Here is a 23,597-nt window from a genome sequence, read left to right as displayed (position 1 = left end):
TAAAGGCAGTATTTGTTAAATTCTGTAAAATTTTTTTAATTTTTTACATTTCTTTATGTGCATGAACTATTTTCATTCTTATTAAAAACAGGAGGAAAAGGAAGAGAAAGGAAGAAAGGAAAAAAGAGAAAAGGGGAGAATGAAAGGGGAAGAGAGAGAGAGAGAGAATGTGTATGTGCGCATGCGCGCACGCGTATCTTGAATAAAATAGCAAAGTATCAAAATATATTTTTGTATCTATGATACGTTTGGTCTATATCCTGAGCTACTAACAGAATGGGATTCTCTATAGTAAATTCTTCTTCGTACATTAAATAAAAATGGAAATTTTAAAAGTAGAGAATAACAGTTAAGTCTATATTTTGTATGGACGTTTTTTGCAGTCTATTAATATAATTGTTCACAGATCTTTCAATCTTTTCTTTAAGTTATTAAATCGATTTACTTAATTAAAATAATATATTTTGGTTCTAATTTGTTTTTTCTTTCTTTTTTGCTTAAAAAATGTAATCTTATTTGTATTAATAGAAAAATTTTCAAATACGTTGACGTGATAATGTGAATAGAATTTGCTTCAAATAATTGTATTACAAATTATGCGATTTAAATCGAATATACTTGAAGTTTGTTAATTTTAGCTTTCTCTTCTTCGGATTCATCTCGACAAATCATAAGTGTATGAGAGAGACCACAGGTAACAGCAGTAATGTACAAACCTTCTAGCGCTTTCACTTCCATCGGAGTAGTTGAAGATTTACGCATTTCACCGAAACCCTGTAATTATTAATCGAAGAAGAGGAATTTAGTTTAGAAGTCTGCAAAAGTCTGTTAAAGGATTTATTCATTATACAATTATTTACCAATTCACCGAAAGTAGGACTAGCACCCCAAGCAATAACTGAATCATCTGCTGCAACTACTACACTAGTTTGAGAACATCCAACACATCTAATTTCCCAGCCAGATAAATCTTGAATTGGTTTGGGATACATATTCGCTTCTCCAGTACGTTTTGTTTGTCCAAACATTAAAGCTGATCCATGTACATTAATAGCAATACTATAAGTACTGCCACAATATACAGCTCTCACACCACGTGAAGGAGGTTCCAAAAATTTAATTAAGCGAGGCACTAATTCATCTCGTTGTTCATTATGACCTAAACGACCAATACCTCCAAAACCCCAGGAAAAAGCACGATTTTTACTATCAATTGCAACTGTATGATAGTGACCACAACTGAAGTCTGTGATCTCAACACGATCTAAAGGTGTAACATGGCCATCTTTCGCTCTTTCAATATATAAGACGATCCTTTTAGGCACTTTTTCAAAATGAAATGCCATTTTTGTATTTGTTATGAAATATTTTCCATCTGTGTTATGACCCAATGCTCCATATTCGGGACTTCCAAATGAGTGCAGACCACCTTTAATGTCTAAAATCATTGAAAATTCTGCACCACACCCTACTTTTACTATTGGTGGACCAGAATATTTTACTTTAGTGGCAGAAATAATGCAGGCGTCAGATTTTCCAACACCACATTGACCTAATTTATTATCTCCAGCAGCAAATACAATGCCACGACTTGTTAAAAATAAAGTATGATTACGACCACAAGATGCTCCTATGACAGTATGACCTTTTAATACTGTAACTTCTGTAGGCTCATCTCGACGTTTTGTATCACCAATACCTAATTGACCTACAAAAATTATTTCATTAAAGTTTATGAACAATTTATTATAAAAAATGTAAATATATATAAATAAAAAAATATATTTTTATCATGTTGAAATTAAAATTTGTTAATTCAACAAACACTACTTACTAACAAAAATTATTTCTTAATATATAATTTAAATTTTTAATTCACATTTACTTACAGAATAATAATTAATTATAAGAAAAGGTTTGTTTATCTTTCATTCATTTACCTTTATCATTTCTACCAAAAGCTAAACATCGATTATCTTCAGTAACAATAATACTGTGAGAAGCAGCTGGACCAGAAGCAACTAATCTGACTCTTGAACCATTCAAATTTTTGAAAGTATGTGGTGTCCATAAACTGCGGCCTACATTAGCTTTCACACCTTTTGGTGGAGCTTTACGGCCTGCCATATCCCAATTTGTAAGACCACACATTAGTAATGTTCCAGGCTTACCCCATCCTCCCTGTAATAATCATATATAAAAAAATAAATTCATTGAATATAAAGTATAAAAATTATATAAAAAGTTAACATAATAAATCCAAATTATATTCTAAATCTTTTTTAGATTCTTGTCATCAAAATTTTTATTATGATAATTAACATCTAATTTAGCTTGAATATATTTATTTTATATTTTTCATCTATTTTTTTTTATAAAAATAATAATTATAAAAATAAATACTAATAAAAGCATAAAAAAATGACTTTGAATAATATATATTTGAATAATAAAAGATATATATATGAATAATAACAAGATATATAATTAATAATCAATAAGAGTAATATTTAATCTATTGTGTTTAATTTTCTTATTATCATATTATTATATAATTTTGATTTGATAATTAATATTATATGTATTTAATTTATCAAAAATAAATAATCAAATTCAAATTTTTTCTGAGTATCTTCTATCTTTACATATTACATATTACATATTACATATTACATATTACATATTACATATTACATATTAAAATTCAAGTAAAAATTTTTTTATAAACTAGATTTGATATTATATTTGGCTTTTATATTTTTTTAAAACTAATTTTTTAATATTATAAATAATTAATCAAATATTTACAAAGAATATAAAAAAGAATGTAAATAAGGATGTAAAAAATATATAATATATAATAAAAAATAATTTTTGAATCTTAATCACAAATTAATAAACTTAATAAACAATAAATTTTTATCTGAATTCCATTATTTTATCTAATTTTTATATCTTTAATTAAATCACAATCTAATTTATAAAAAATTTTACTAATGTTATATGCACAAACTTTGTAATAATATTTTGTAATTATATAAATATGATATCAGATAAACAAAATGAATTTTTTTATCAGTTCAAAAAACGCATAGCTTTGAGATCTATCAATATTATAATACTAATATCTTTTTCCATTTTTTTAGATTTAAATTTTCTGTTTACTTAGAATAACATATGATAAAGATAAAAATAATTTCACCTCAGGTGGCGGTAATTCCGGGATACTAGAGACATCGGTAAGATCATCTTCGACAGCATCTTCACCATCGACATTCGAGCCGGTTTCGGCGTCATCAACGTCTGAATCATGTTCGCTAGAGATGTCCTCTTCGTCATATTCAACTTTTCTTGATTTCGCGCGTCCTTTTTTGGTTGTTGGATTTTTACGTTTAGTCGACATATTGACTGATTTTTTTATTTCGAATTTAGCTATTGCTGAGAAAATTAGGAATGCAAATACAATATTAATCAATGTAATGGCGCTGAGACTTGTACTGTTCGACAGACGGACAACAAAAATGCGGCCACCTGGCGCTCAAAAATCATAATAAAACCATGCTCCAGTGATAAGTACAAAGCAAATTTAAGTTTATGATTGTAAATAGTTGAAAGTACATTCCATGTTCCGCATATTTCGAAATGGTGAAACGGGGAACGAAATGATTGATTTCAAGTCATACCAAAATTTAATTTTAATTATAAAATCAAAATTGTATTTAATAAATTTCTTTATTATATAATAATGAATTCTAAGTATCATGTAAAATTTATCCATTATAATATATATATTTTTTATGTTTAAGTATTCTAAGTATATAAAAATTTATATTTGAATTAACGAAATAAATAATTATATAAGAAATAAAGTAAAAAAAAAAAAATAATTTTAATATTAATTTAAATTATTTTATATTTTTAATTATAGTCAAACTTCTTTATGAATTACCATATTTAATTTCTAAAGTCAAGATATCATATTTAATTTCTTTGTTCAAAAAACTATCATACTTAATTCATGTTAATATTTGAATGACACGATTATTTCATACATTTCGTAAGTTTGCATACTTTATATTCGCATCAAATCTGAAAAGTCAGTTACTTCTATCAGTTTGAAGAAGCTTTACGTCCTAAGTTTTATATTCAAAAAAAAAATATATATTTTAACGAAATATAAAGTTTTTTTTTATTTTGAAGATTTAAATATATTAAATTAAATTAATTCAAATTTACATTTACATTATTTTACTGTGATATATGCTATAAACGAAATATTAATTTTAATATATAAGAAAGATAGTGACAAGTTTATTTGGATGTAATTTAAAGTACGTATTTCTATAACATTATATTATTTTTATTATATATGTTATTATTTTCTTTATTAATTTATTGTCATTTATTTTAAATTATTATAAATTTATAATTTTTTATTTTTAGATTCATAAAATTAAAGAGATTAGATAAATAGTGTGAGGTTATAACATTAACATTAGAGGTTATAATTCATTTATCGAATGACTTAACAAAAATTATAGAATTGAAAAGAGAATGAATTTTTATATATGAGAATTCAAAATTTTCAAAAATAATTTAAAAATTCAATGTATGCACATATTAATTTTATATTTTAATTTAATAATATATCTTTTTATTTCTATTTATATTTATAAATATTAAGATTTTTTTTTTGTACTTTATTTTTTTTGTTCTAATTTTTTTCATTTTTTATAAAATATTTAATTAAAATAAATATTTCACTGATATAATTTTTGTAATTAAATTCTAAAATCATTTATGTCTAGAAGTTTTTATTATTATATCTTGTAATTTTAATTTTATTTTGATTACTTTTACTACTTTATTTTGAATAAATATGTATCTTGTTATTATACATTTTATTTATTATTATATATTTCACTTGATTCTTAAAATTTATTAAATTGTAATTTTGAGGATTTTAAATTAATAATTTTTATTTTAGATATTTTTCATCAAAAATGGAATTTCCAAATTTAGGCAAGCATTGTTCAGAAAATAGTTGCAATCGATTGGACTTTTTACCTCTTAAGTGTGATGCTTGTTCTATAATTTTTTGTAGTGAACATATATCATACAATAATCATAATTGTCCAAGTGCTTATAAAAAAAATATTCAAGTTCCAGTATGTCCTCTATGTAATGTTCCAGTACCTATTAAACGTGGTGATCCTCCAGATATTGCAGTTGGACAACATATTGATAATGAATGTCAATCAGATTTAAAAACATCTAGTCAGAAAATCTTTTGTAATAGGTAAAATATTTTTTTAAATAAAAGTTTATATTGTTGTTTTGAAGATTGTTTATAAATTTGCTCTTTTATAAATGAAAATATGTTATATATATATGTTATATATATGTTATATATATATGTTATATATATGTTATATATATAAAATATGTAATATGTGAAAATAAATTAAAATATTCATAAATTAAATAAATTAATTTATTTTACATATTATATATGTATATATAATATATATATATAATTATTATACATTATATAAAAAATTATATATTTCTATATGTATTATTCATATTACTTTTGCAATAATTATTAAATTATTTGTAATAATTATGTAAATATTACATTATTTTTAAAATATTTCTAATTTTTAATTTTTTAATAGAAATAATTTTAATAGAAATAAATTTAATCTTAGAATAAACTTTTATTTTTCAGAAAAATGTATTTATTTTTTTCAGTTTAATTTTATTTTGAATTTTACCTTAAAACATAAAATAATAACAGTAATATTGTTTTATAAAATGTATACTTCAAAACAAGATTTTGTGATATAAATATTTTGTATTTTTTTAATTATTACAAAAAAGAATTACAATAAATAATTTTTTTCATTTTAGATGTTCCATGAAAGGTTGTAAAATCAAAGAAGTAATTCAAGTGCATTGTTCTGATTGTGGTAAAAATTTCTGTCTAAAACACAGATACCCAACAGATCATGCATGTATAGATCAAAAAGAAATGACTCGAAAGAAAAGACTTGATGTTTTAGAAAATCATGTGAAAGTAAATAGAAGAAATGGTGAGATTTTCAAAAATTATCAAGGTAGCATGAGTGAAGATGAAGCTCTTGCTAGAGCTCTTCAGGCTTCAATGCAAGAAACAAATACGACTAGACAAGCACTTGAAGATGCACCTTCAGGAAATAAAGATAGATGTAGACTCTCATAAATTTTAATTTGCTATAAATTTGTATAATAGTTTTAAAATGTTTTTCAATTAAATAAATATAGGGAAATTATTATATCTCTCAGAATCTTTCTTATCTATTTGTGATAAAAAACAATCTAATAATATCTATAAATTTTTATGTTATTTAAATATTTTATTCACTATTTAAGAAAAATTTTTGAAATTTATTTTATATATTTTTAAATTATTGAAATTAGATTTAATATATATAAATTGACGCATTATATAAATATGAAGCATTTATAATTTTTTAATAAGAACATTAATTTATGTATTATGTAAGGGTTTCATTTTAATTTTTTCACATAAATATCTTTAAAATAATTCTTCATTTGAAAAAATATTTAAAATAAAATATAATGTTTTGTACAAAATATTTTGATAAATATAAATATTATCTAAATAAAAGTAATAGAATTATAATAGTTAAACATGTAAGTAGTTTTTAAATATTAATTCATTATTAATTTATAATATTGATTTTCTATCTTCTAAGTTTTTCATTTTTTATTTATTTTTTAATTTCAATTGGTATTTTATATATTTTATATATTTTATCTTGGTATGAACTAGTTGCATAGATAAATAAAAATATGTATATATTCAATTTTATTTTAGAAGAAATACGATTATCTTAAAATCTCAATTTCATCTTTATTTAATTAATTAAATTTTATGTAATAAAATTAATTAAAATTTATGTTCATTATAAATATTTTCTACATTAATTGGAATATTTTTTCGAGTAACTAATAAATTTAGGAGATATACCTCAGACATGAAAAAATTAAGATGAAATATCCTTTATACAGATTTTTATAATTATATTTTTTGTACAAATGTATAAATATATGAAATTAATTTTAAAATTTCACATATTATATATATATATATATATTATTTATATCATAATAATATTCTTTTGATTATAGTAATTTGAATAAATATTAGCAACATTTGCTGCCGAATAAGCGTGATTTTAAAAAATATTAAAGGCCAGCTTCAAATAAGAGTGCCTTATTATATAAATCTAAAAATGTAAATTTGAAAATATATGATTTAATAAATTTATTTTTGTGCTTTAAAAAATTTTAATATTAATCTATTAATCTATTAATCTATTTATTGAATTTAATTTCGAATTAAATTCTTAAAAAAAAAATATTTTATATTATATTATATTATTTATATTTATATTATATTATATTATTAATACTCATTAATAGTAATTTTATTTTTTAGATTGAAGAATTGAATTTTATTAGTCAGTTTATTAGTATCATATTCATTTTTTTTTTTTTTTCTTTCAGAAATATTTGATTTACTATTATATATAATGTCAATTTTCTTTCAAATTTTTTATTTTCTTTGACATATATTTCATTTTATTTAGTTGCTTTATAATTACATCACTTTTAATAGATTTTTTATTCTTTCATTTTATTTTCTTTCATTTTATATATTTTATTTTCCTCTTTTATTTTTTATTTTAATTTCATTATTTTTTCTTTTCTAGTTCTTATATTCTTTCATATATTTTCTATTAATGTTTTTTCAACATTATAAATTAATTATTTAATTATTTAATAATAAAAATTTAATTTTTATTATAACATACAGATTTATTAAATGAAAAAATTTTTATACATGAAAGTATTATTATTATTAAAAAAATTGCATTTTTTTTATCTTCACAATTATTTAATTTTATCATATTTTTTATTTTCCATGATTTTTATTTTTAAAAATAATATAAAGCAATTAACAGTTTAAATATTAAGATATATTTAAAATTCATAAAAAATTATATATTTATTAAAAAAAATAAAATATACAATTTATTGTTTCTATTTCAAAATTATATTTTGAGTATTTTCATCTTACAAAAAAATATTAATAAATTATATAATATCAACAAGTATAATATTGAAAAATTTTATTAATCAGTTTTATAAATAAGCATTCAAGAATTATTTTGAGTATTATAATAATTTTCTATATAATAAATATTATCAAAATATTTGAATTTTACTTTTTATTTATTTATTCATTTAGCATATATAAACACAAAATATACTTAATTATATTTAATTTATATTTTTTTAACTCTATTTTTGCAATGATTATTTTGTAGAATTAAAATAAAAATTATATTATTTCAATATAATTTAAAAAATTTTTGTGTATAATATAAGAAATATTATAATAAATAATAGCATATATACAGTATAATATATGTATATTTGAAATATTGTAAATATTTTAATAGTATCAAATTTTTGTTTAATGTAAAAAAGAATTTTCAAATTAAAATGATAAATTGATAAATTTTTTTTGATAAATAATTTTCAATATTTATTATTTTCATAAAATAATTATGTTATTGATTTTTAATTAAATTTAGATTTGAGTGAAGATTTTAAAAAATATGATAAACATGTAATATCTACAACAAAATTTAATATTCTTTGTTATAATTACATTTTTGTTATATTAATTTAATTTTTATTTAATATTTCCTATCAATTAAATAACACTTTATTATGAAGAGATGTAAAGATATAATAAAATAAAATAATTTAAGTATTTTGATTTTTTAATGATTTTTTTGTGTAGAAAAAAAAATTAAAGAAAACAATAAATTTTTTTTATAATTATTTTAATGATAAGCTATAATAAGCTTGATTTTGAAATAAATAAATAATATTATGTTTTCGAGACTTTCCAAGATAAAAAAATTATCTAGTACTTAATATTTTTATTACATCTAATATATATATATATATATATATATATATATCATATAACAAAATATCTACGTATCATTTCTTTTCTTTATTTTCCAACTTTTCCTAACTTAGTATCCGTTTTTGGATTAGCTGTAATATTCTGCACTTGGACGATCACTTCATTAATCTTTGTTTGAAGATTCCTAATATCTTGAATATAAAGAAGAGCAAGAATCTTAGCTGCATTTTCCACTGCTGTTTTCTTCAGTTGAAAACCAGGATCGCAATTCATCACAGGAAATGGCTTGCCTCGAATGATTTTAGAATTTGGATTCCGTAAGCATTCGGAATTTAATCTTCTTTGTACTAGTTTACTGCATGCTTTTAGTGTGACCAGATGATTCGGATGTCGTGGAATTCGAAGTAATTTTGCCACAGAGTAGATTCCATTTTTAAACTCATTACTGTCAACTAATGACAATACAATGATCAAGATAAGATAAAATAAAAAATAAAATAATCAAATATTTATAAAAATAATTATTAATACTAATAATTTTTTAAATTAATTTAAAATTTAATTTTTTAAAATATAAAAAGTATAATTATATAAATATATAAATTTATAAATGCAAATCGAAAAATAAGCAATGAAACAATATAATATTCTATTTAATATATAATAATATTCTATTAAATATATAAAGATTCATAAAAAATTTGTTTCATTTTTCTTTTTAATGTTAATTTTTAATGTTTATATATATATATATATATATATATATATATATAAACATATATACATATGTATTATGTATTTATATATATTTATATATATTCGAACGATATCTTTGGAGATTTCATAAAAACTAAAACAAACATAAAAATTACAAAAATACATAAAAATATTATTTTTATAGTTATTTAATAAAGTATAAGTAAAAATTTAGACGAAATAAGATGAAAAAAGAATAAACAATCTGTTTCAAGTACATTGCATTATTCTCGTCTTTTTTTATTTTCATCATCTAATATGAACTTATAATTAAGCCTTAATCGACATTTTTGTATATTCACTTTTGTGTTTGTTTAATCTAAAATCCAAAAATATTTAACGAATATATATTAATATTCTGTATTTACATATATATTAGAATGACTTTTATTTTTAACTTCGAATTTTTTTCTGTTTCTAATATAACTTTCTAAAATAGTTCCAATTAATAACAAAATCTGTGCTTGAATTTAATTAGGTAACAGAAAAAAATATTCCTGGATTTTTAAATATTAAAATAATTAATTAAATGCTCAAGATTTTTTTGTTATTATTTTCTAAATTATTGATAATTTAATAAAAAAATGTTTCAGATAAAATATGTAAATTTAAATATGTAAAATTAATTATATTTTATTATTTTCTTTATATTCTAAAAAACTTATTTATTATTTTTTTTTATATAATATTCTTTAGTATTCTTTTCGATATTTATTCTACACCTTTTTTGTTTATGTTTTCCATTTTTTATAAATAATTGCTTATATATTTGTTATTTATATTATATTTTTTTATTAATTTATTTATTCTCTGCAATATCATTAATTATTCATAATTTATTTATTAATTCCAACTTTTTAATAAAATTTGTATTTTCAGATCAAATTAAAAAATCAATTTAAAAAAAAAATAATTAAATCTTACAAAAAATTCTTTTGTTCTAAATTTTTAAATTATTCAATCTCGTTTTCAAAAATTTCACATGTCTTATTAATTCAATTTATAATTGGATGCTTCATATTTTCGTTCAATAATTTGATATGTTAATAATATAATATTTTTAATATTCGAAAAACTATTTAAAAGTTAATTTTAAAAGATCTTTGAGAAAATAAGTTTATATTTTTAATAAAGTAAAAATTGAATAATTTTCAAATTTTAAAATAAAATCTGTGAAATTAAAAAAAAAATAGACTTCTAAGTTTAAAATAAAAAATATATATTTTTTAATCTCTATTCATAAAATAATAATCAAAAGATACTTTTACAATTTTCAAAATTGTAAAAAGTTTTTTAATTTTTTTCAAACTCTTTTTATTTTTTTCATTTGTACGAAAGAGTAATAGAATAAAAGATACATTCTATCACTAGATCAATTTTTATACAGTGATACACAGATAATATGTTAGAAAAACACGTTTTTCTTTTTATATAATCAATAATTTAAAATATAATCGAAAAAATGAATTAATAAATATAATTGAAAAAATGAATACTTAATTATTTTAATATTGAAAAGTCCAGATGCACAATTTTCTATTATCTGATCGAACTGAAATTTGGCATAAATTATTTTTTTATTAATTGGAATTATTCTGGAAATGCTGCGAAAAAAATTTAAAAATCGAAAATAAGATATTATATTGATGTATATACAATATCCCAGATAATTAATGGTATAATCGAGAATAAAACTTTTCTGTTTATAAATTAGTTAAAAAATTGAATTTTAAAATTTAACAATTATAATATTTTGATGGCATAATATATTTAATTTTGATTTTCTCAAAAATAAAAACTTAAGCGATAAAATTGTTTGTAGAACTAATAGATAAGAGATTGCATTAATAAGGGAAATTAATAAGGGATTGCATAAGGGATTATGCTGATTATGCTGATTATACATTACTAAAAGCGTGTATATATGTATAACCAAAATTCATTATTGTACCAAAAATTTTTTATATCTCAAAAATTAATAAAAATCTGAAATTAAAATTTTATATTCAGAATTTTTTTTTTCCATTTTCAAAATTTCAATTTAACCACCAATTAACCATTCAATTAACCATTTGTTGGAATACATATCGTATACTATTTTATTTAAAAAATTTTATATTTATTTTATATTTTTGATTTATTTTTTCATAGAATCATTCTTACCTGATTATATCACTAATTATAGGATATCCTGTACATTATAATATACTATATATTATATAATATAATATACTGTACTGTATATATAATATATAAATTATATTATTAGCTTGCTCTCAAATGTAATATTCGATTAAATTTTATTACATTCGAGAGCTAGCAATAAAATTCTCGCAAGCAAGTTTTTATTCTAGATAACGAACAATAAAATAAAAAAATAAATAAGGTCCTTTTAATTCGAATGGAAAAAAGAATGATGAATCATGAACAAAATAACCGAGTTATTTTGTTAGTGAAATTCAACTAAGCTATACATAGATACATATATATGTGTATATATATATATATATATATATATATATATATATATATACACGCACATACAGAATAAATCATATTTATATATTTAAATCGATTATTTTAAGAAAACAAATTGTGTTTACATGGTTAACTGTTATATAAGATGTTTCAAAAATAGAACATTTGTAAACTGGAGATTTCTACGATTCTAATTTTAATAATAATTTTTTTTGCAAAAATTTTATGGCTTTGTTAACGAGTTATTAAAAAATATTAGCCAATCATGCATAGTCTAGTCTAATCGTAAGCGTTATCTATGTCCTGTCGACCGAGCATAAAGAAATATAAACAACATATTTTGAAGTGTATAATAAATATTTTTTTATAGATAAAAAATTATATTATAAATAAATCAAATTATATTACAAATGATGAATAAATTAATTAATTGCAATTATGATAAAATTGTGACATAAGAAAATAAATTATGTATTACAGTCTACAAAAAGTCTAAAAAATCTATTATAATCTAAAAAACAATTCATCAAATAAATCAATCGCTCAAATAAAAATTTAACTTAATCTTAAATGTGTCACTGAATCATTGTCTGGAACATCCTTCCTTAACATTGACGCATGAATTAATTTTTAACAAATTTACATATAATATTAAATAGATTAAAAATAAAACATTATTGAAGAATAATACACACATTGTATGTCAAATCAATATATTTATTGTTCACTTCATTGTACTATCATCAATATTGATCAGTTGATCATTTAGTAATTTCAGAAGATTTTTGAATTATCTCGTTAAAAGATATTGATGGTCGTAAAGAAGATTAATTTTCTTATGATAAATAAAATTCCATTTTTTATTATAACTTTGTTCTTTTTCTTTGAGAGGATATATCATCATGCGATACTAGAATAAAATAATATTTATTATTAAGCAAATATTTTTTAAATTAATTGATAATTAATCACGCTATTTTCTAATGAAATTATCTCAGATGTTGCAAATGTTAAAAACGTTTTCTTCTACTGATATTCAATCAACACTCAATGACCACCACTACATCGCATGGATGACCTATCTCTGTTGAAGTGTTATATGCACGAATAGCCATACTTGAAATTTTTTGTTATGGACTATAATGTGACTTCGATATAATTTTGATATCATTAAACTGTAACTATTGCATTTTTATTGTATTGGACTAATATTCACATTTTAAAATATTCCATATTTATTCGCATTGTGATATAAACTCATGCTATATAATAATAGAATTAATTTATTATAAAATTTTAATGTTAAAATATTCAAATATCCGTAAATGAAAATTCACATATGAAATTTACTGAATTTATAAAGTTTTTAAGAGTTTTACTTAATCTAAATAGTTCAAAAATAAATAAACTTTATGTTTATGCTCCTTTCATCTCGAATATCGTGAATCTTCTTATATAAAACATTAAGCAGTCAACAAGATTGTAGATTAGCGACTTTAGTTGTGCGACATCTTCAACTTAAGGAAAATTCTTCATCAGTCTAAGAAGAAATATCGTATATAGAATCCAAAAAAATTGATCGATTATTTCTAATAAATTTATTTGAATATATTGAATATATGATATTGTAAGTTAAGATTGGCATAATTAGAAAATTATCTTAAAATATCATTTCAACTGAATATTTTTAAAAAATATATAATTTTTTTTCGAAATATATCAATTTTTGATTCACAATATATTATGACAAAAGATATGGATTCACATTGCGTGATCTCATTTGGAAGAAAAGTTATAAGATTGTATATTTCTTAAAAATTCTTCAGCGTAGCAAGAATATAGTTGAAATAATATTTTCAAGTCATATCAATTTTAACGATAATCAATATCATCTTCTAAGAAATTTATTATTCGATCAATTTTCTTGGGAATAATGGATTCTGTGCAATATTATTCTCAACCTAATTTTAGGAATTTAAAGAATATTGCATAATCAGAGTCGCTAATCCATAATGTAGATTATGTATCTTATTATGAAATTGCGATCCGTTGAGACGAACGTGAAGAAAAGTTTAAAGAATACAAACGTTCTTAAAAAATGTTAAGAAGTTGTAAATTTTTCAAATTATTTAGATTAAATAAAGTTCTCAATTTTATAAATTCAGTGAACTTTGTTTTGTAATGCATATTTACTATACGGACAAATATGAAATATTATAACATATTTTGGATATTAGCTCAATGCGACAGCGATCCGATAATATTAAAAGTCACATCGAACTCACATAATAAAGAATTTCGAGCATTGATTACTTATGTATGATATAGATAATTTAATGTCCATAGGAATGAATCAATCGCGATGCGCGATTGTTACAGATTGTTGATAATATTTTATCAATGATAGAAAATTGTAATATTAACCATCTTCTGAAATGACTCTCAATATAACATAACATGATTAATTATTAATTAAATATATATTTATTTAATAATAAATGCCTTCATTTTGTTTTAATGTTAATCAGATGATAGTACATTATCTTAAAAAACAAATATGTGCAGGTGCAAAACTTATATTTTTAAGATTATATTTAACAGTTTCAATATTCGAAATAACTATTAGAAAAAATGAAGCGGAATCTTTTATTCTGCAAATATGTATTGTGGATAAATGAAGTTTTTTACGCGAGAAGAATGTTACAATTACCACAATGCAAATTGTAGAGCGAACAAACATAAAACAATTTATGCTTCGTCCACGCTTAGCAACTCCATTGATCAATCACTTTATGAGTTGACATTTGTTGCGATTTTATTGGACCATATGCTTCTTGGTAACTTATATTGTCCAATATATAAAATATTTCTAAAAAATGTTCTTTTAGAAAAAATTTCCATTAGAGATCTGGAAGAATACGATCTTTCAACAATGAGGCATCAGTCTCATGTTAAAAATATTATTGAATATTATAAAATATTATTGAATATTGTAATATTATTAAATATTAGATGAAGCCTCTCGAGACAAGTGGCTGTAGCGATATTGTAAGCGTGGTCCCCATGAACATTTGATGAATTCTTTAGATTTTTATTTTTTTAAAGAATGAAGAAGAGATATATTATCATCCATCAATATTAATGGAGAAAATAAAAATGAAAATTCATGAAATGTTCATGTATTGAATATCAATATAGAATTGCTATAGTATATTTAAATATTATTCGATGTGCAGAAGTTTGTATAACAGCAGAACTATGTTTATCATAAGAAAATTAATTTTCTTTAAATCCACCAATATTTTTTAATGAGATAGTTCAAAATTCTCTTTTGAAATTATTAAATTATAAATGATCAACTGATCAATATTGATGATAGTACAAGTGAACAAAAATATGTTAATTCGATACAGTGTGTGTATTATTCTTCAATAATATTTTATTTTTAATTTATTTAATGTTATGTGTAAATTTGTTAAAAATTAATTGATGCGTCAATGTTAAGAAAGAATGTTCCAGACAATGATTCAGTGGCACATTTCAAAGATTAAGTTAAATTTTTGCTTGAATGATTAATTTATTTGATGAATTGTTTTTTAATATAGATTGTAATATATAATTTATTTTTTTATGTTATAATTTTATCATAATTGTAATTAATTAATTTATTCATCATTTGTAATATAATTCGATTTATTTGTAATATAATTTTTTATCTATAAAAAAATATTATTATTTATTATATTCAACACTTTCTTTGAGATATGTTGTTTGCATTTGTTTATGTTCGATGTAGCACATAGCTACAATTGCGATTCGACTAATGTAATTGGCCAGTGCTTTTTGTTAATAATTCGTAACTTTGTTTAACAATCATTTTTGTAAAGAAAAATATTTTTTGAAATTACTTTAGAAATCTCTAGTTTGCACTATTTAGTTTTACACTATTAGTTTTGCACTATTTTCAGAATATAATATATATTCAATATATATTATATATAATATAAATTATATATAATATATATTCAATATATATTATATATAATATAAATTATATAAAAAAAATGGTTCAAATAAAAATTGTTCGATATAAAAAAATATATTATATCATATTATTAATAATTTTTCTATAAATTGCCTATAAATTTTTCTATAAATATTATCTATAGATAATATGAAGATCAACTTCAATTTTTTGAACCAAATGAAACTATATGATTATATTTATCAATATGTGCAATATTATTTTCTATAATGATATATTTTCTATTTTCTAAAAGTACTAAACTATTTTATTATCAAAAAATTTTTAATTTAGAAAATATTATAACTTGAAATTCATAAAACTTATATAAATATATTATATAAATATAATTTATATAAAATTTATATAAAAAACAAGAGAGGATGAATAATAAGACATTACATACTCCTTATCTTTCTATTTCAAATTTCAAATTATATCTTCTAAACTAAAGATTTCTTGATGTAGCTTACATTTTATTACATAATATTATTATAAACTTGTAATATTATTATAAAATTGTATAAAATATAATTATATAAAATTATTTTTTTTAAAAAGTAATGAATTATGTATTTTGCAATAAAAATTATATTTTTATAATTTTATGGTTTTATTTATTTATTGTTAAAATTATGAATTATGTTTTAAAAATGATGTTTATATGATCTGTACGCGTTATACATATATTGTACTATAGAAAAATTATTAATATTGTAGAATGTATCTTTTTATATAATTTTTATCTGAAACATTTTTTCATTTTAATCATATTTTTCGAAATATTTGAATAGTTCGATATATATATATATATATAGTTTATTAATTATAAATATTCTATTTTGATTTTATTTTTATTTTGATTATATATTTTATATATAAATCATTAAATTTATTTTTTAATGAATATTTTTTAATGCACGAAAGATTTATCTATTTAAATAATAATAAGAAATATAAAATAATTTGTATAAATGAAAAAATAATATAGAAAATTTAAAAGAATATAATTGCATTATATTTTAATAAATTTTAATGTGAAAAATATTAATAAATTATATGGAATAAAAGCAAAAAGTAAGACATAATAAACATTTCAAAATATTTATACATTTTTATCATTTTTATTATTATTAAAGATATAAAATAATGAAATAATTAAAATGTAAAACGTTATTTAAAAATAAATATATTTAAAATTTAAAAAATATTAGATTTTAAAAATATATTTATCTTATACTTACAGTTTAAATTGTCAAGTGGATTCTTGGATTTTAAATGAGGCACCATTGCTTCCTGTTTCATTTTCAATTTAATTTCTTTTACATTTTGTGAATATTCTTCAACTGAAATAGAATATTATTATTATTATATATTAATATTATTATTATATTATTATTATATTTTGTATTTCTTTTTATTTTATATAAAATTACTAATAACAATATATGATATTAAATTGTTAATTATAGAATATAATAACATGTTTAAATTTGATTATATTAATAATTATACATATTGGAAAGAAATTTATTAAATTCTTATAATTTTGAAATATATTATAAATAATATGTTAGAAATAGTATTCTTATATAATTTAATAATTTTACAAGTATATTTGCTAAATCATTCTGATTCAAAAATATATATTATAATAATATATATTAAATATATATTATAATATATTATATATATTATGAATTGGTCCATTTTTGATACATTTCAAAAAATAAATTCCATTCATAATTGAAATAGAATAACTTTATATTTTATAAATTCCATTCATAATTGAAATAGAATAACTTTTTATTTTAAATGCATTTTTTATTTTTTTTATTCATAGATTAGGTTAAGTTAGATTAAGTTAGATTAAGTTCTAGAAGGCATTCAAAATTCTCTTTGAAATATAAATCAATTCTCAAAAGATGTAACTTGTATAATGCATCCGGATTATTATAGTTAATTTTTTTTCAATTATTTTTTTATAGATTATATAAAAGCAAAAATATACATCAGTATAATTCAGAAATATGTAAAAAACCAATACAAATAATAATACATCAATGTAATTCAGAAATATGTAAAAAACCAATACAAGTAATAATAGCATCAAAAATAAAAATATTAGAAAAGTATTAGAAAATGATATTATTAAAATTTTAAAGAAAGGAAAGAAAATTATTTTAAATATCTCCTTCAGCCTCCTATTATATATAAATAAAAGAAAATAAGAAATGTATAAAAAATAGAAAACTATAAATTCTATCTTTTTGTTAAGCGCGTCATATACCGCATATATATACGTTCAATTTATGAGATATTAATAAAAATATTTATAATATTGCATATCTTACTAATTAATTAATTATATAAATTAATTATATAAAGTAAAATATATAAAGTAATTATATAATAAGAAAATTTAAATTAAATTAGTTTCAATGATTTTAATATTCGATATATAAGCCATTTTCTTCTTAATTAATTTTTAGAAAATTTTAATCATTTTTATTGTTTATTAGAAAATTAAAATATTTTATTTATGCAATTTTCCAATATTGTAGATTAAAATATTGAATTTGGATTAGTTTACGTTTTTGATAAGATAATTATTTATATATATAGAATTCAAACATTAGAAATTTAATTATATATTAAAATTTTAATACATTATTAAAATATGCTATAATAATATAATATATAATAAATATATAATTTATTTATTAATCATGTTTATTAAATTTCATGATTTTGTAATATATAACTCATAATTTTGAAAAATGTATCAATATGCTGATGATACATTTTTACATCCAAAATAGAAAAAAAATTTAAATAAAATTTTAATAATTTTAAATAAAATATTTCTCAAATATTGTGCTACAATCAAAAACTCAAAAACCCGAAAATATAGAAAACATAATCCTCGAAACAAATCGGGATGCATTAGATTTCGGAAAATATTTTACAATTTGAGAATATTAGGATTCTCAAATATATCAAAATTATATCAAGATTTTTGAAAATTTTAAAATCTTATTTTGAAATCTTTTTTAGCTTTGTTAAATAGAACAATAATTTTATATATTTTCTAATTCAAAATTTAGGTAATAAATGATAAATGATAAAATTATAAAGGTGAAATATGAAACACAAAATAATATTATAATAATATAAACACAAAATAAGTGATAGATGTGTGATTTCGAATTTATATGTAAAAATGCTAATTTTTCTACATTTTCCAATACTAATTTTATTATGTTTGTTTTAAAAATATTAATAAAAATATAAAAAAATTAATTTATAATTCATAATTTAAAAAACTAGTTCTAATCATTTTGTCATTGATATGTTATTAAAGACATCATCTTGAATAATTTTTTTTTATAACTTAATCATCAATTTTTAAAATAGTTTTTAAAATATTTATCAAAATATCTCAAAAATTGCAAAAAATTGATGATTAAATTGTAAAGAAAAGTTACTCAAAATGATGATTTCGATAATATGTCAAAATCAAGATCATTGGAGCTTGTAATAATTACCAAAAATCGTTCATTAATTAATCGAAAAAATAATTTTCATATATTTTTTTATTCTACTATTATTTTAATTTTGAAATAGAAAAAAATTATTTTATGAAAAATATTTAAAATTATATTCAAATTAAATCTGCATTTTAAAATTCGAAATGATTTGACTTCTTAAAATTTTTGAGGACATATTTGATAATTCTCTCAAATGATGAAAAAAACAAATAAAAATGATTGGATTCCAAAAAAAATTTTCAACTCAACATTGATCGATCTGATCAATCAATTTGATCTGATTTTCAAATTTTCATACATTTCTATTAAATCTAATCTAATCCAAATTAAACATTAAATTAAAAATATAATATGTAATCTTAAAAAATATTTTTGCGAATATCTCAAAATTAAAATTGAACAGCAGTTATATGTATAAATAAAAATTGTTCTATATTGACAATATATTTCAAAATCATTGAAATCAAAACATATCCTTTTCTTTTATACTTAAAATTATCCTTTTTTTATATCTACAATTACCTAAAATTTTATAAAATCTTTTATGTAAAAGTTTAAATATAATAATCATATATTGAATATTTAATATATATTAAATATTTTATTCAATTTTTAATAATATTCATTCATAAATTAACTTAATTTATTAACTTACTATTATTTTCTGCTTCCAACCAGATTGCATATCCAATTAACCATTCAAGTTGATTCATAGTATTATTTGAAACTGGACATTTAACATCATTGCAGTATTTAGCAAATGCTTTAGACCAATTTTCATTTTTTATATCACGCAACTCTTTTCGATCTTGTATATCATACTGACGTATCTTTTGATCTTCTAACCAAAGTGTAACTTTTCGAAAATGCTGTATATCTATAATATTTTAATTTTATTTAACAATAATAAAAAACATATAATTTAATATTGTAACAAATATATAATTTTAAACTTTAAATAACATAAATAGTCTTAAATTTACTTAGATAATAAGTAAAAAATTTAATATTAAATATAATGAATGAAATTTTATTATAAATATAACATTCCATTATAATACAAATAAATATTGATAAATATAATTTTGATAAATTTAAATGTAAATGTAATATATTTTATTTTTCTATCTATGCAAAAAATATAAATTATATAAGATTTTAGATATATATTATTCATAAATTGAATTTTATAAAATAATGAGATTCTTTATCAATTAATATAAGTGTTTTGAGTAATTGTAAATGTTAGAAAATTTTATATATTATATAATATTATATAATATAAGTTATTTTTTATTTTTACATATTAAGTAAATTTTAAAGACTAATTAATTTTTTTAAATGAAATCAAATATCTTTTTATTCATGATATAATATTCATTATAATGAATGAAATTCATTCATTCATTATTCATGATATTATTCATTCATTAAAAAAATTCAAAGATCATATGTTATCTCTATCATTTAAAGAACTTGATTATAAATTTTTAAAAAATCAAAAATATTTATTTGTTTTTATTTAATAATTACTAGTCGTGCATATTTTTAATTAATATTAACATTATTACTTTGTACTATAATAAATGACTATATATGACAGATTGGATTTTCCTCAACAATTGTTGCTATGAATTATAAATAAAAAATTAAGCTACAAAAAAAATAATTTATCCATATATTGTATCTGTAAAAATATTTACAATAATTTTATATTAAAATTTTTTTAATATCTTCATAAAATATTATCTAATTAAAAAAAAACATTCTACATGTATTATATTTATATATACAAATTATTGAATTAAAAATTTCTTATAAAATATTATTTTCTATTTTTAAAAAAATATATAAAAAAACAAATGATTATATTTCATAATTTGATTTTTGATATATAATGATTTAATGACAAAAATTATCTTTCTATAAGTTGATAAATAATTATCAAATTTTTATATAAATATGTTATTCAAATTATTTTGCAATTTTAAATCTTTAACTTAAATATAAAAAATAATAGATTTAATGATTTAATTATACCGCTCGTTATAACCTATAAAGAAAAGTGTACCTATACAACAATTAAATCAATAATTTAATGTAAAACTATTAAAGAATGAAAATATTCAAAAAAACTGAATATTTTTTAAGATCTATCAATAAATATTTATTTTATTTTAGAAAATTTAAAAAAATTTAAAATTATAAATAGTTATTTCAATATGTTTTATTAATTTTTATTAATTTAAAAAATTTGTCAAATGTAAATACAAACCATTTATGTTAACTTTATCCCATTCTAGATATCCCAATGCTTGAAGTCTTCTTTTAAACATATTGGACATTTTAAATAAATATTAAATTAAAAATACAAAATTTTCAAAATAGCCTCTCAATTTGAAAAACACTAATGATATTGACACTAAAAGCAAGTCAATGATTATATGCTTGCTTATGTTAAGCGGTTAAGTTATCCAAAATAAATGGACTAAATCACGTGACAGATGTTACAACTTATTATTGGTTATTAAAATATTGATATCTATTTCATATAATATTATATAAAGCATGTATATATATTAATTTTAACATTTTATAAAACTGCGCATCAATTTCGAATAATTACATTACGAAAATAAATACGTTAAAACTTCTATATATAATATTAATCAAAATAATATATTGATTTTAATAGTAAATTAATTTGAAATTCTAATATCAATTTACATATCTATATACATTATACTTATTGTCCCATATAATTATCTTATATTATTATAAAACTTAAGAGAAATATATATAATTTCAGCATATACATAAAATGTTATAGTTGCAAATGTCATATTTATAAACATATAAATACTTATATATTTATAAACATGAGTTCAAATTGCTTTGAAGCTAAGATAAAATTACCTACGTGATATCAAAATAGTGATAAAAATTCTTATTTTTAAAATAATTTTATTTACGAAATACAATTTATATAATTATAATTATATTAATAATTTGTATAATTTATATAATTACAGTTGAGATTATATATATATATATATAATATAATATAATATATATAATATATTATATATGTATATATATATATATTAGTTTATTGTATATATTATAGAAAATAATTATAGCATTAATAGTGAAATTAAAACTTAATTTTATTACCAAATTAAAATAAATAAAATATAAATAAAACAGTTTACAAATTATAAATAAAGTATAAAAATCTATATTTTTCAATTTAATCATATCTATACAACTCATATTTATATAATATAGATAATTACGAAATGTGATTATGATATATTTGACTTTGGTGAAAACTTTTATTATCATTCATGCGAAAATTTGAATCTGTGAATCATTTTTAGTAATAGACGAAATAGCATATTAGGATTTTTATAGGGATTTTTGCAAATTATACCGACATACGTTATGAATGCCCAGCAATTCTGCTTCGAAAAAAAAAAAAGGAATCAGTTAAACCATAAAAAAATAATAAATAAGCGAAAAACAACATGGAAACAGAAAATATTAGAAAATTCTCAATACTTTTTTCAATATATTAATTTTAATGGATTATAAATTATATTAATTATATTATTAATTAATTATATTATTCGAATTTCTTTTTTGATTTTTTTTTCGAAAATAAAAAATATAGAAAAAATACTAAGAAAAAAAAAAAGAAAAATAGATTCAATTTTTGGTAAAACTAATATATTTAGAGAAGATTGAGAAAATTGTTAAAATTTATTTTTATCTC

At 18.9% G+C, this 23,597-nt stretch overlaps 3 protein-coding genes across 5 annotated transcripts; 1 reads left to right on the top strand and 2 right to left on the bottom strand.

The window, feature by feature from the left end:
- Window positions 1-340: 340 nt before the first annotated feature.
- On the bottom strand, window positions 341-3,791 carry LOC122714491 (protein RCC2 homolog). Its single transcript, XM_043935858.1, has 4 exons — window positions 3,203-3,791; window positions 1,941-2,181; window positions 861-1,708; window positions 341-774 (listed from the first exon to the last, which is right to left on the bottom strand). Exons 1-4 carry the CDS (start codon window positions 3,401-3,403, stop codon window positions 604-606), a joined length of 1,461 nt encoding a protein of 486 aa, XP_043791793.1. The 5' UTR covers window positions 3,404-3,791; the 3' UTR covers window positions 341-603.
- Window positions 3,792-3,981: 190 nt separating this feature from the next.
- LOC122714493 (AN1-type zinc finger protein 2A-like) lies at window positions 3,982-6,463 on the top strand. Of its 3 annotated transcripts, none has more exons than XM_043935862.1 (3): window positions 3,982-4,057; window positions 4,988-5,299; window positions 5,914-6,463. In XM_043935862.1, the coding sequence occupies exons 2-3, from the start codon at window positions 5,004-5,006 to the stop codon at window positions 6,242-6,244; spliced, it is 627 nt and encodes a 208-aa protein (XP_043791797.1). In that variant the 5' UTR covers window positions 3,982-4,057; window positions 4,988-5,003; the 3' UTR covers window positions 6,245-6,463. The 3 variants fall into 3 exon arrangements, with proteins under 3 accessions (XP_043791797.1, XP_043791795.1, XP_043791796.1); XM_043935860.1 differs by lacking the exon at window positions 3,982-4,057 and adding an exon at window positions 4,083-4,331; XM_043935861.1 differs by lacking the exon at window positions 3,982-4,057 and adding an exon at window positions 4,560-4,609.
- A 2,578-nt stretch (window positions 6,464-9,041) lies between these two features.
- On the bottom strand, window positions 9,042-22,257 carry LOC122714492 (RNA transcription, translation and transport factor protein). The gene is made up of 4 exons (XM_043935859.1): window positions 22,098-22,257; window positions 20,478-20,699; window positions 17,516-17,617; window positions 9,042-9,465 (listed from the first exon to the last, which is right to left on the bottom strand). The coding sequence occupies exons 1-4, from the start codon at window positions 22,165-22,167 to the stop codon at window positions 9,101-9,103; spliced, it is 759 nt and encodes a 252-aa protein (XP_043791794.1). The 5' UTR covers window positions 22,168-22,257; the 3' UTR covers window positions 9,042-9,100.
- Window positions 22,258-23,597: the final 1,340 nt, after the last annotated feature.

Source organism: Apis laboriosa, unplaced genomic scaffold (assembly GCF_014066325.1).
Source record: "Apis laboriosa isolate Shangri-la unplaced genomic scaffold, ASM1406632v1 scaffold30_cov140, whole genome shotgun sequence".
In the NCBI taxonomy this organism is placed as follows: Eukaryota; Metazoa; Arthropoda; class Insecta; order Hymenoptera; family Apidae; genus Apis; species Apis laboriosa.
Note: the sequence above shows the minus strand (reverse complement) of the source record. Positions and strands in the feature narration are given on the sequence as shown.